The 12,690-nt window shown below is 39.6% G+C and overlaps 1 protein-coding gene across 1 annotated transcript; it reads left to right on the top strand.

Moving 5' to 3' along the window:
* The first annotated feature begins 623 nt into the window (after window positions 1-623).
* Window positions 624-11,225, top strand: klhl8 (kelch-like family member 8). Its single transcript, XM_080047226.1, has 12 exons — window positions 624-694; window positions 2,991-3,213; window positions 3,444-3,505; window positions 4,195-4,360; window positions 4,453-4,773; window positions 5,135-5,321; window positions 5,769-5,912; window positions 6,347-6,458; window positions 7,164-7,332; window positions 7,916-8,075; window positions 8,687-8,888; window positions 9,424-11,225. Exons 2-12 carry the CDS (start codon window positions 3,013-3,015, stop codon window positions 9,545-9,547), a joined length of 1,848 nt encoding a protein of 615 aa, XP_079903352.1. The 5' UTR covers window positions 624-694; window positions 2,991-3,012; the 3' UTR covers window positions 9,548-11,225.
* The last annotated feature ends 1,465 nt before the right edge of the window (window positions 11,226-12,690 follow it).

Here is a 12,690-nt window from a genome sequence, read left to right as displayed (position 1 = left end):
AAACCTTTGTAATTGCATTATATAACATTTCCTTACTTTGCAAAATACTCTCTAGTTTATTGCATTATTTTGAACTTGTCACTGTTATCTAGTGGAACTATGTAACACTGACATACACTATAAGTTATGTAGTGCTTTAAGAGGCAGAAGACAAAACAAGACAGTGACCTGAAACTGAAGTATTGTCCCGTTTGACAACTATAGATTGTGTTGCCTATGTGTCTCTATCATAGATAGTATATAAAAGGTCTCTATGCCATTGGTGCATGTTTTTACAGAATGTGTAACTGCACAGACTCTAGAGTCTTGCAGGGATGTTCCATAGCAGAAAAAAAAATTAAGTTCAACTCTGACATTACATTGGCATTATTAGAAATCTCAGAAGACTGGTGTCTGTTAATCATTTACCTTTGCTTTGAGATTGTGAGAGCAATCGCAAAGTAGGTTTATTCTCTTTTCTATATTGTAGAGTTTTATACTTGCGATTTTTTTATTTATTTAGTGCTTAAAACTGGCAATTTTTAACTAGAATGAAGCTCATTTGTCCACTAAAAAGCCATAGTTTGTTCAGCTGCTGTCCAGGCAATGCTGAAGAACTACACTACCCATAAAGCACCTGGGCCCACAACAAACGTGCTAATGCTAAACATTCCCCTCAAAGGAGCCGGCATTTTAATTCTTGCTGCGACATGAGGTATCTACATTAAATATTTTTGACTTAACGTTGCTATTATCCACCGTTGCATGTTCATGTGTAGCGTTTTTCGTTTAGTATTTTCAGTGAAAATCCCAGGTTAAATCCTCCTCTCACTGCCAGCTAACATTAGCTGTCGCGCGGATGCTAAATCTGCCTGCTATGTTAGTGGCTGTTAGCAGACGAGCTAACTTAATCTCATAACAGTTCGTCTGTTTACGCTAAATTCATCTCTAGTATGGTCTTTGGAGTCGTATCGTGTGTGGGAAGGGATAAATAACTATGTGGTTTAACGTCAGAAATAAGAAATTGACAAAGAATACGCTTTTGAACTATCTCGTCTTTCAAACTGTTGACTTGTGGTTGTGATTCATGTTTTCAGATTTAAATTCAGTTTATGAATATGTCAAACATGATTTGAAATTACATTTGAAGGTGTTATATTTGTCCATTACGTTAAACAGCTTGGCGTGATATTTGCAGTATAACTTGTTTATAATTGTAGGTGTCTGCATCTTTTACATACACCAATTGACTATCACTGTCTGTTTAAGCATCCTCTCGATTGTATTATTAATTTGGGTAATAATGCCCAAGAAAAAAATAATCAGCACACTACTTCAATTAATTAAATCTTTGGTGATAGGCATATTTGCTTCATTATGATTAGATTTTAATAGTGTTTCCTTTGCTAGTTTTCCTTTATTATTGTTTGATAAGCTTATGCAATGTTGCAGAATTGTTGCTTTGTTTTGTTGTAAGTGGGGAAAGCTGTGGGCACCCGAGGTTCTATAAGTAGGTGTAGGCAGTATGTAGGCTATGGAGCACTTGTTTGATAAAAGTAATACATCATATGAATATAACGCAGTAACCCTGCCCGGATATTAGTTTTTACCATGTGTTGTTAACCTTGTTTTCCATGATTCGGCAGTGGCCGATTGATTTGAATTTGAATTTTGACAAATGGCAACTAGGATTTGACTTTGATACACTATTTCCATTCAGCTGGCAGAATACAAGGTATTAGTAGGCATCAAACTCTTCTTTGTGCTGAATGAATGTGCTTTGATAAACAAGGGCTGATGAGGGAAACTAGTTTGTAGTAAATACAAGGACAGTAAATTCTCCTGAGTGCACTGTCCTGCTTTCTGTTTACCTTTTTGTCCTTATGTGTATTATGCTGGTGGCGTTAAGTAGCGGGAGGACCACGACCACTCCCATTCCCTATGGTGAAATGTGCTTTTAAAAAGAGCTTGCTGCTGTGGGCACATATTTTTTCAGTTTGTACTGCCGAGTAGTTGTGGAATAAATCTCTCTGTCGTTGAATTATTGATATATGTCTCACTCCTCATACATTATACAACACTTCATGATGTTATCATCTTAAGGCCGTGGGAGTGCTACAACTGATCTCAAATCTGTCTTTGAATTAGGTGGATATAACAACGTCTCCCCACCAAACATTTCTAAAGATGAAGCCTACCCACAAACGTACAAAGTACAACAGAAGTGGAGAATGCCTTTGATCAGTAGTGCAAATGATGGATCTTGATGTTTCTTGCTCTCATAGCTGAGAGGACTAGTGATGAGGGGGCGATACACAGACTCTATTCAGTGTCACAGACTTGAGCTTAAAAGAGAGACAGTGCATCATGTGTAAGGTGTGGGTGGGCAGAGCTTTTGGCCTCACACTGTCTGCTCTCACTTTCTTGATGTGAATGTGACATATCGACTGTGGAGATTTTTCCATCGGATTCAACAATAGGTAGGAATTTTTTTTCAATGGGGTTTGATTTTTCTCTGTGGTGTGTGCTACGTTAGCTCGGATGAAGTCAGCTTGTCCTTTGTAAAGGGGGAAGTGACACCGATAGGGAGTGGAGGAATACTGACCAAACTTGCTCAGCTGGCAGGCAACATCCCCCCACCACTAATTTCTCTTTTTACTTCCTCCCTTTGAAGCTTGAATGCTATTTGCAGTGAGTTGTAGTTTCTGTTTCACATTGTAAGTTATTATTACTTGATGGAGTCGATAGCAGTGACAATTTGGCCTGTGTCTTCCTGCTAGGGATGGGCAATTGTTGTTTAACTCAGTATTGTTTACAGTCTATCCATATTATTGCATTGGTTCAAACAGACTTGTAGCTATTAGCTAATGATCAATACGTCTGTTATTTGTTTAGGCTATCTGGGAAAACTGCCAATTGCAACATCCCAAAGGGGGCTTTTATGAGTCCAAAACTAGATCATATCAAATGTTCAATGATAATAAAACCAAACTCTCTGGTCTCTCTCCTAGGTGTAGCTTCCTGTAGCCAGCCATGGCACCGGGGGATGTGGTGCCTGAGCATCCCAAACAGCAGAAGCCCAAACAGGAGAAGCGTCCCGCGAACAAGACATCCAAAGCAGACTGCGAACCCGATGGCTCCTTCATCTTTGAGGCTAACGAGGCCTGGAAGGACTTCCATAACTCTCTCAGGCATTTCTACGAAGTGGGAGAGCTGTGTGACGTCACGCTGAAGGTTGGTCACTTTAAAGTTTATTTGTCTTTTATTTATTTATGTATCAACTGATCTCTGTTGTTATGTTTTCAAGTAATGTCACGTAAAATGTGGTGAACTTTTTTTTAAATTCAAGCCTTATCCGAAATGGCATACTGTTGAAATGAATAAGCAGGGAGTTAAGTGATACTGTATACATGTGTCTTTATTTTGAAAGCATGTATTTTGTGTTTGTTTGTTTGTATTTGCAGGTTGGCAGTAGGATGATACCATGTCACAAGCTAGTGCTGGCTTGTGTGATTCCTTACTTCAGGTATGTTTAATAATTTGTATTCTAGATGTTTTCCAAGTAGGCCTTTAAAAGTGGTCTCACTCAACATACAGAAATTAAGCAAAGAACTATCCATAAACTGTCTGTAGCCTGTAAATAAGGTTCCAGTTTCCTAAAACGGTGAAAGACAGAAGTTTGTTATTTCTGTTATAAAAATGTATGTCAAAATGCTTCAATTGAATGTAACCCACTTTAATAGTAAATTTGTTTCTTTTTCCTGTCCTTTTTTTATTCTCACACTCTAGTATGGCCCATGCTTGCCCTGTGTGTTCTTTGTCTGTTTATTTGTTCTCATTCATCCTGAAAAACAAATAAAAATAAAGTTTAAAAAAAAAATGCTTCAATTGAGACATACATGACGTGTTCCCTCTTATTTATTAACGCCTGAAAAAATACAATGTATGAGATAGGCATGCCCATAAATACCTTTAGCACATGCTATTTGAGAAATATATTATTATAGTGTAGAGTAGAATAACAAAATATGACCATTTATTCAACTCAAATGTAATGTTTCTAACAACTATAATCGATTGTTTCAACACACAATGAACTTCGGGACAAAGTATATATTTTTATACAGTATTTAAAATGTTTTTGCAGTGCACAAAGTTTTGTGGAAAGTATTTGACCTTGTCCTTGTCTATGTGGCTCTTTGGTCCCTCCCTTAGGGCTATGTTCCTGTCAGAGATGTCTGAAGCTAAGCAGGAACTGATAGAGATCAAAGACTTTGATGGTGATGCCATCCAGGACCTGGTGCATTTTGCTTACTCCTCCAAGCTCACGTTAACTGTGGACAACGTCCAGCCACTGCTTTATGCTGCCTGCATCCTCCAGGTAAAAAAAAACACCAACACAATCAACCAGCAAGTTGTGCAGGCTTTGTGTTCTCTCTGTAAAGTTGCTTTATTGCTGCCTGAATCTCTTAGGTGGAGTTAGTGGCGAGAGCCTGCTGTGAGTACATGAAGGCCCACTTTCACCCCACCAACTGCCTGGCGGTGCGTACGTTTGCTGAAAGCCACAATCGTGTAGACCTGATGGACATGGCTGACCGCTACGCCTGTGAACACTTCACTGAGGTGGTGGACTGTGAGGACTTCACGTCCGTGTCTCCCCAGCACTTACGCACGTTACTGTCCTCCCCCGAGCTCAACATCCACTTAGAGACGCAGGTGTACAACGCAGCAGTGAAATGGCTTAAAGCAAACCCGCAGCACCACGAGGCCTGGCTGGACCTCATCATGTCTCAGGTTAGTGAACGCATAGCTTAATATGGAGGGTGGGGTTAAAGGTGGAGTCCGCAATTCTTCAGAACGCTTGTTGTCAAAATCCCTTTTTGTCAAAATGAGTTATTATCTCCTCACGATCTGCTACCGGATCGTAGTGTGTGCGCTTAAAAAATTATATTTGTGGTTAAAACACAGCCTAGGCTCTGCAACACACCCGTTTACAGAGCCTAGGCTGTGTATTAACACCTGATTATATTTTTTTTCAGCGCAAAAGTTAGCTAGTTAACAGTTATTTACTCTAGTTTAACATATACGTTCACAGCTTTATGCAATCCCTTTTATGACCACCACAACACAAAGTGCATGCTGGTCTCTCCTCCAGGTGCGCCTCCCGCTGCTCCCTGTAGAGTTCCTGACTGGAACGGTTGCTAAGGACGAGATGGTCAAAGGAAACCTGAGCTGTCGCGACCTGATGGACGAGGCCCGGAACTACCACCTGCACCTCAGCAACAAGGTGGTGCTGGACTTTGAGTATTCAGTCCGCACCATACCCCGGAAACACACTGCAGGTAGTACTTAAATGTCAGTGCCTGGCGTTCAAGCATGTAACCAGTGATTTTATGGCTTTTTTTTTTAGTAATACTCAGCACAAAAAATACACATCTACATTTATGGAACCAAATGCCTTCTTGGGTGTTCATGCGTCATAACAGATTAGGTCTCGTCTGCATAACATAAACACATTTACAAAGATGTAATAACTTCTCATCCACATAAATGTAGTCATATTTGCCGAATGTATTTTTTTCATCTTTTTGAAATGTGTTTTTATTACGTCAACATGAAGTGCGATGGTGTGTATTCTCTCAATGTAATAAAAAGGCTGTAATAAATGAATTATTAACACTGGTGGAGCTGGTGAGAAACAGCATGTTGTTTATTTTTTGTGTGCAAGCACAGTTGTGAAATAACGTAAATAAAGTAAGACATTTTGTTCTTTCCTACCATCTCCTCAGGGGTTTTGTTCTGTGTGGGCGGCCGGGGCGGTTCAGGTGACCCATTCCGCAGCATCGAGTGCTACTCCATCACTAAGAACAGCTGGTTCTTTGGTCCTGAAATGAACAGCAGACGCCGTCACGTGGGTGTCATATCTGTAGGAGGTGAGAGGGGTTGTTGTGTATAATGACAATGCATACAGTAAAAGGACAGGGCATGGAAAGACAAATGTGAAAAAGTTTAGAAATTAAAGAGCACAGGGAAACATTATGACTGGGTATCAAACAATCAGTTGCCACTTAAAACTAATGTCTAGTCTAATACATCATGAATGTTATTATGTACAGTTTTTGTCAACATTTATTTTTGAGCTTTATCATAATTTTTCAGGGCTGCCATTTGTGTATTCACATCAACTGCAAAGTGGGTGTTTATCATATGGTCTTATTCAATAAATAAACCATTTGAGTTTTGATAAGATCATTTAGAAAATGACATTTGTATTACAGAATCACTTCAAGGTGAATACAGTGTACCTTTTGACATACTGCCGATTTTCTTTATCAACTTTATATCTGTCTGATGTTGGTTCCCTTAGGCAAAGTCTATGCTGTTGGGGGCCATGATGGTAACGAGCACTTGGGTAACATGGAGCTGTTTGACCCCTTCACCAACAAGTGGATGATGAAAGCCTCTATGAACACCAAGAGGTACGCAGAGACTACAATGTACTTCATGTGAAACGGCTCAATGAACAATATGCCACTTTTCTCCTCCATGTTGGCCTTGCTGAGTCTATGCTCTCCACATAAAACTAAGCTTTTTATAAAAACAAGTGAATGATCTGGTGCTGGGTGGAGGCAATATTAAGGACCCAACTTTTAACTGTGTCAAGCTTTTTCGGTAATCTCTTATTTTGAGCAGCATTGTCACAACAGCCCTGTAGAAGAGAGAATAATTCAAACACTTGTCAAATGTTGCCATTCTCATCCATCAACTTATACGGTCTCACTGATAGTTCCACTTTTGCTGTTTAAAAAAAGTTATCACAATGCGATTCAGCACTGGAGCTCACCAAAATTTGCCAGAGGCAGTAGGAATTATCTGAAGGGGCCAAATCCACTAAGCTGGATAAAATAATTTAAAATATGGAATCAAATTAATATAGAGAAAGCCTAGAAATCATTCATACTGTCCTTACACTGTGGCAGCTGCTAGATTTAGATTTGAAAACTTTTTTTTCTTTTGACTTAGAAAATGTTCCCCTCGCAATGCTAAGCTCAGATAGATACCTCAACCTTTACCATGCATTTCTTCCAGTGCACACTATGTTTTTTTAATTTTTTTACTACACTCAGATTATTGGGTAGGCAGCAGAAAAACTGCTTTGAGCAAGTTATGTATGGGTTTCTCAGGAGGGGTATAGCGGTGGCAGCTCTCGGCGGTCCTATCTATGCTATCGGCGGTCTGGACGACAACTCCTGCTTCAACGACGTGGAGCGTTACGACATCGAGGGCGACTGCTGGAGCGCCGTGGCTCCGATGAACACGCCCAGAGGAGGAGTGGGATCTGTGGCACTGGGGGTAAGACCAAGAGGAAAAACAACCCAATCCGTTTGTGACTGATATATCTATCCTCTAAATCTGTCCGTCCTGGGAGAGGGATCCACTTACTCTCTTTCTCTTTCATTATGTTTCTTCCGTTTTTTTTTTTTTTCCTGTTACATTTTTCTAAGGTGGGCGTGGAGGGCATCGTATTGCAGTACAAGATTGTAAAGTCCGCTGAGGCAAATGGCTATTTTGTGATATTGGGGTATATGCAGGTGCAATCTCAAAAACTATGAATATCATGAAAAAGTTCATTCAAAATTTAAATGTTCATATGTTCTAGATTCGTTTCACATATAGTGAAATATGTCAGGTTTTTGTATTGTTTTAATTTTCATGATTACGGCTTACAGCTCATGGAATAAAAAAAAAACAGTATCTCGGGGGGGAAAAAAAGGATTTATAATACAGAAATGTCAACCTTCTGAAAATGACGTTTATTCGAGATTCATTTCACTTTTTGGATTAGGGAAAAAACTTAACTTTTTATTGATATTCAAATGGTTTTGTTTTGTTTTGATTTTCTGTTAATAAAACTGGCTCTCCTTTCTCTCACCAGAGTTACGTGTACGCAGTGGGAGGCAACGATGGCGTGGCGTCGCTGTCGAGCGTGGAGCGCTTTAACCCGCACCTCAACAAGTGGACAGAGGTCAGCGAGATGGGCCAGAGACGGGCCGGGAACGGAGTCAGCAAACTCAACGGCTGCCTCTATGTAGTGGGTAAGAGGAATGAATCAACTTAAGATGGCTTCCTGTGAGACATACATCCATTCATAACGGATCACTTTGATAGCCAGATATTGTTGGTTGGAACCATATACAGTATTTCCCCAGATGTATTTTCTTCACATTTGCTTGTACTGCAGTGACTGAAATTACACTGAATTCAATTGAGACAGTATGTTTATTGTACTGGTGTTTCCTTCTCTATTATTTTTGCTTTGTTTTGATAGACCCAGGTCAAATACCTCCTACACACATATCCTACAATTTTTATAGGAACACAAATGCGTAAATCAAGCAAGACAAAAGTTCATGTTTTGTAATCTGGTAACTGATTAACAGGGCATAAGGATGATATTGTTATGGTGCAACTCAAATTTGAAGAGTCATTCAAGGTCCATAGAAACTTCCGTTGTGGCGTTTTTTGCTGAGTCAACAGCTGTAGCTCAGTTTGGATTGATTGAAATCCTCTTACCCTGTGCCTGGTCCATTAAACAATGGCACTCTCGTACTAACTGTATTAGCAATTGTTACACCTGAGCGTGTTGTTTGCCAGGTTACATTTGTTGTGACATTTGTTGTGATTTCATCAATAATTTATTTCGAAGGTGGTTTCGATGACAATTCACCACTGAGCTCCGTCGAGCGTTTTGACCCGCGGATGCACCGCTGGGAGTATGTGTCTGAGCTGACCACGCCCCGCGGGGGGGTGGGCGTCGCCACGGTAATGGGAAGAGTGTTCGCAGTCGGGGGTCACAACGGGAACATCTACCTGAACACAGTGGAGGCGTTTGAGCCTCGAATGAACAGGTGAGGAGCACATGCATAAGGATTTTGTCATGTGATTGTTTTGTCTTTAGGTATTGACATGGGATTTTGGATGATTTAAAGGTGTAGTCAGCATTTCTGGAGAATGCTTGTTGTCAAAATCCCATCATGTAAATAACAGCGAATATCTCCTAACAATCCGCTACCTGTCTGTACTGTGTGTGCGCTGTAAAAAGAATCTGGTGTTAATACACAGCCTAGGCTATGTAAACTGGTATGTATACAAAGGTTGCCCACTATAGCTAGCAACATGCTGAAGCTGTTTAATAACTTTTTTCAGCGCATACATGGTGCATAAAGTTGGCAGATCGTGAGGAGATACTCCCTGATCTTGACAAAAAGCATTCTCCAGAATCGCTGACTCCTATCTTTAGAATGTCTTTTTCATAGGAACCTTCTGCAGTCAGAACAAATAAACTAGTGGTATATATTGATGGCTCTTTGCTCTTCTGTGTGTAAATACCTGGAAAAATGTTTGTCTATTGCTAATGGTTCCATGTATTTTTGTGTTGTTCAGGTGGGAGCTGGTAGGTTCAGTGTCTCACTGCCGTGCTGGTGCAGGAGTTGCCGTCTGTTCGTCTCACGTCAGTCAGATCAGGGACGTGGGCCAGGGCTCCAGCAACGTGGCCAACTGCATGTGACCACCGGTCCGCCACTTCTTACCAGCTGATCACTGCACAAAGCACACAACACAAAGCACACAGACAAGTGGGCCCAGCAACTTTTATTACTGTCGCCCACTGTCTTGAACATACGCCTGAAAAGCATAAAGGCTGATGTTCGGTTTGCACACAGTGATTTTTAGGAATATTAGGGAGATTTCTGCTGACTTGAAGTGCACATCTGACAAATCTGAAGTCTTCTCTCACAAAAGACATTCTTCTTGTCTCCTGCTGGTGTTATTTGCAATCAGTGACGTTAGTATTTTGTACTGTACTTTTTCTTCTGTTAGACTGCCTTGACAATAGTTTTGACTTTTTATCTTTAAGGGAAATGAGTAGCGGAGCCGTGTATGTGATACTAAACTCTTGAGAACGAGAGATGAGTTCAGAACTACGAGGTTAACTGTGCATAGGACCGTCTCTAGTTTACTATTTTTGCTCCACGGTCGCTCCAGAGAGATGGGATCATACTGCATTCCGCTCCGTGTTTGCAGTGCAGCGTGTGCAGTTCACACACTTGATATTTTCAGTAATTAGAAAAATAAGGTTAGAAAAATATATACGAGGTTAAGGTGTCAAATTCATTTCCAAGATTCCTGTGATCTTAAGCCAGGATAAGTGAAAAGTAGGTAAGACTTTTTTTAAAGGTGCTTTTTATGATATGTTCTATCCACATTTGCAATTTGCCACAAGCTGGATCGTAATCCCAGCAGTCCTAGCTTTTAGGGATTTTCCTGTTATTGTGTTTGTACAATCATTAAGGCTGATGTGGGGGGGGGGGAATCAGCTGCTTGTAAGGAGGTGACATAGGACATTTAGTCAGAGGAGAATTGAACTGCTGCAAGTGCCAAACGCACACAAAAAGAACGTCAGCTGTTTCCAGAAGCTGTAGATGCAAATCGGGCTCGAAACGGCCTGCCGAAATCCCGAGTCTCCACCTTTCCCTCGACCTCAGAATCGAGAAAGGTTGACTGTATATCTCAGAATCAAGGACTGATCAGAGCAATACGATGCACCTCTCCAGTTCCTTTTTCACTTTTTACGTTATTGTGTCGGGGATTTGTTCAAACCCGTTCAAATTCACAATGTATGTTTGACGATAGCTGGACTGTCAGAAATCCTAATCGGACTGCTTTCAAATGTGCAAGAGATGCAGCTGAGGTCTGTCTCAAGTTATATTTTAATATATGGACATTTTTGTATAATAAGAATAGGTGTATCTTTGGTATTGTTCTTTACTACACTTACCTAATCCCATTGCTGTGCATTATTTTCCTAGAATAGATGTGAAGTCTCAAGTATATTTTTGTCATAAATGGAGAATTTGATGTTGTTCATGTTATAAGTTTTAAGATGTATATTTAACACTTTGTAAAGCCCATTGCTGCCACATCTAAGAGAAATGTAATGCTTTTTAGAAAAGTTTTGTTTTTCAGAATAGGCGGACAGAGTTTAATACAGACTATATACAGTTTATACTAAAAATACACATATTATTGCACAGTTTGTGTCCTGCCGGTATTAATACTAGTGCATATTATCAACGATATACTATCAATATTGTTGCAGACATCGTGAGACTTTTGTAAGCTGCACTGTATTTTGTGTTCTTCCTCTTTACTTCCATCTTTAGTTGTTTTTGTTTACACGGTATTGGTATAAATTGGTTTAAATAAAGTTATGTGCAAAGTTCATCTGTTGAATTTCTCGTGCGTGTGTCTGTGTGTGTCTGTCTGTCTGTGTGTCTGTCTGTCTGTGTGTATGTGTGTGTGATTTGATCTGAGCAAAATTTTATATAAATGACAATTTCATTGTACATTTTATTGTTTTTTAACATCCTACTAAACCAAGTTAAAAAGTAACAGTTGGGGGTAAATGTTTGGCAGTATAGAGTTTATTGACAGTTGACATGTGGTTTTTATAAACTCTGTCATCTGGACTTTGTGGTTTCACTGTGTCAAAAGTAATGTTCACACTCTATAACATTACAATTCTTAAAGATGTACAAAACTCCTGTTGCTCAAATTTGAAACATGCCCCCATGTATGTTTGTATTATAACGTACTGTGTAATATCAGTTATTGATGCCTATACTTCACTGCACCAGAATCTTTACTATTTTTGACAATTATAGGGCCAGTTTCACAGACATGGATTAAGCCTAGTCCTGGACTAAATGGAATTTTGAATGGAGATTGTCCATTGAAAGTACAATTTAGTCCAGAACTAGGCTTAATCCATGTCTGCGAAACCGGCCCTTAATGTAGTGCAAAGAAGGGTTTTAGATGAAAATGCAGTCAGCAAGAAGGAATTTGAAGGAGAATCCTTTTTGGTGCAAACATTACAAGATTTTTCAATATAACTAAATGTCAATACACATCTTTTTGCTTCTATGAATTTCAAACCCTTAATGTCTTATTCATCCTTAATTTTTGCACATTATACAATCAAACTAGCCCATCTGTGCGATTAATCATTTAAGTTTCGCTCGGAAACAAACTACCGTGGGTTTATAACGCAGAGTAATGAGTCAAGAGAAATGTTTGTCATCAGTGTTTTATTGCGTTCAGTCTTTGGACCCTGGACAGATGCTGAAAAGAGATGAATTGAATAGAAGATGCTCAGAGGTCTGAAACCTGGGAGCTAGAGCACATCACACACACACTGTCAAGATCAGACAGAAAAGCATAAAAGATAATAGAATGTGTAGAATCGCACCTTAAAAAAAAAGGTGAACACAAGAAAATAAAAATGGACAGTAGACAAAGAATGCTACTACAGCTGCTCAGCTTTGCTGCTCTCCTTGCTTGCGGTAAGTACATTTTTTTGACAACTTCTTTGTAGAGCTTGTGACACTTTGGGTGGCTGAAAGTGAGATATATGAATACGGCTCCCATGGAAAGGTCAAAGTATACACCTGACCCAGGTTTTAGTTTTAGACTCCTTCAAATTTAAGATGCAGGCGGGTCAATTGAGGAGGACCTCATGAAATATGAAATCAAAGTGGTGCTTTTGATGAAATGCATCAATTAAATGACTTGTGTTTTGTAGCTGTATGTTTAAATACATTTTTAAAGGTGTATGAAGCATACAGTATGTGGAGCAGACCTGAGATGCAAATG

The sequence above is a fragment of the Ammodytes marinus genome (assembly GCF_949987685.1).
Source record: "Ammodytes marinus genome assembly, chromosome: 18".
In the NCBI taxonomy this organism is placed as follows: domain Eukaryota; kingdom Metazoa; phylum Chordata; class Actinopteri; order Uranoscopiformes; family Ammodytidae; genus Ammodytes; species Ammodytes marinus.
The sequence above is the reverse complement of the archived record's forward strand: the minus strand, read 5'-3'. Positions and strand labels throughout refer to the sequence as shown.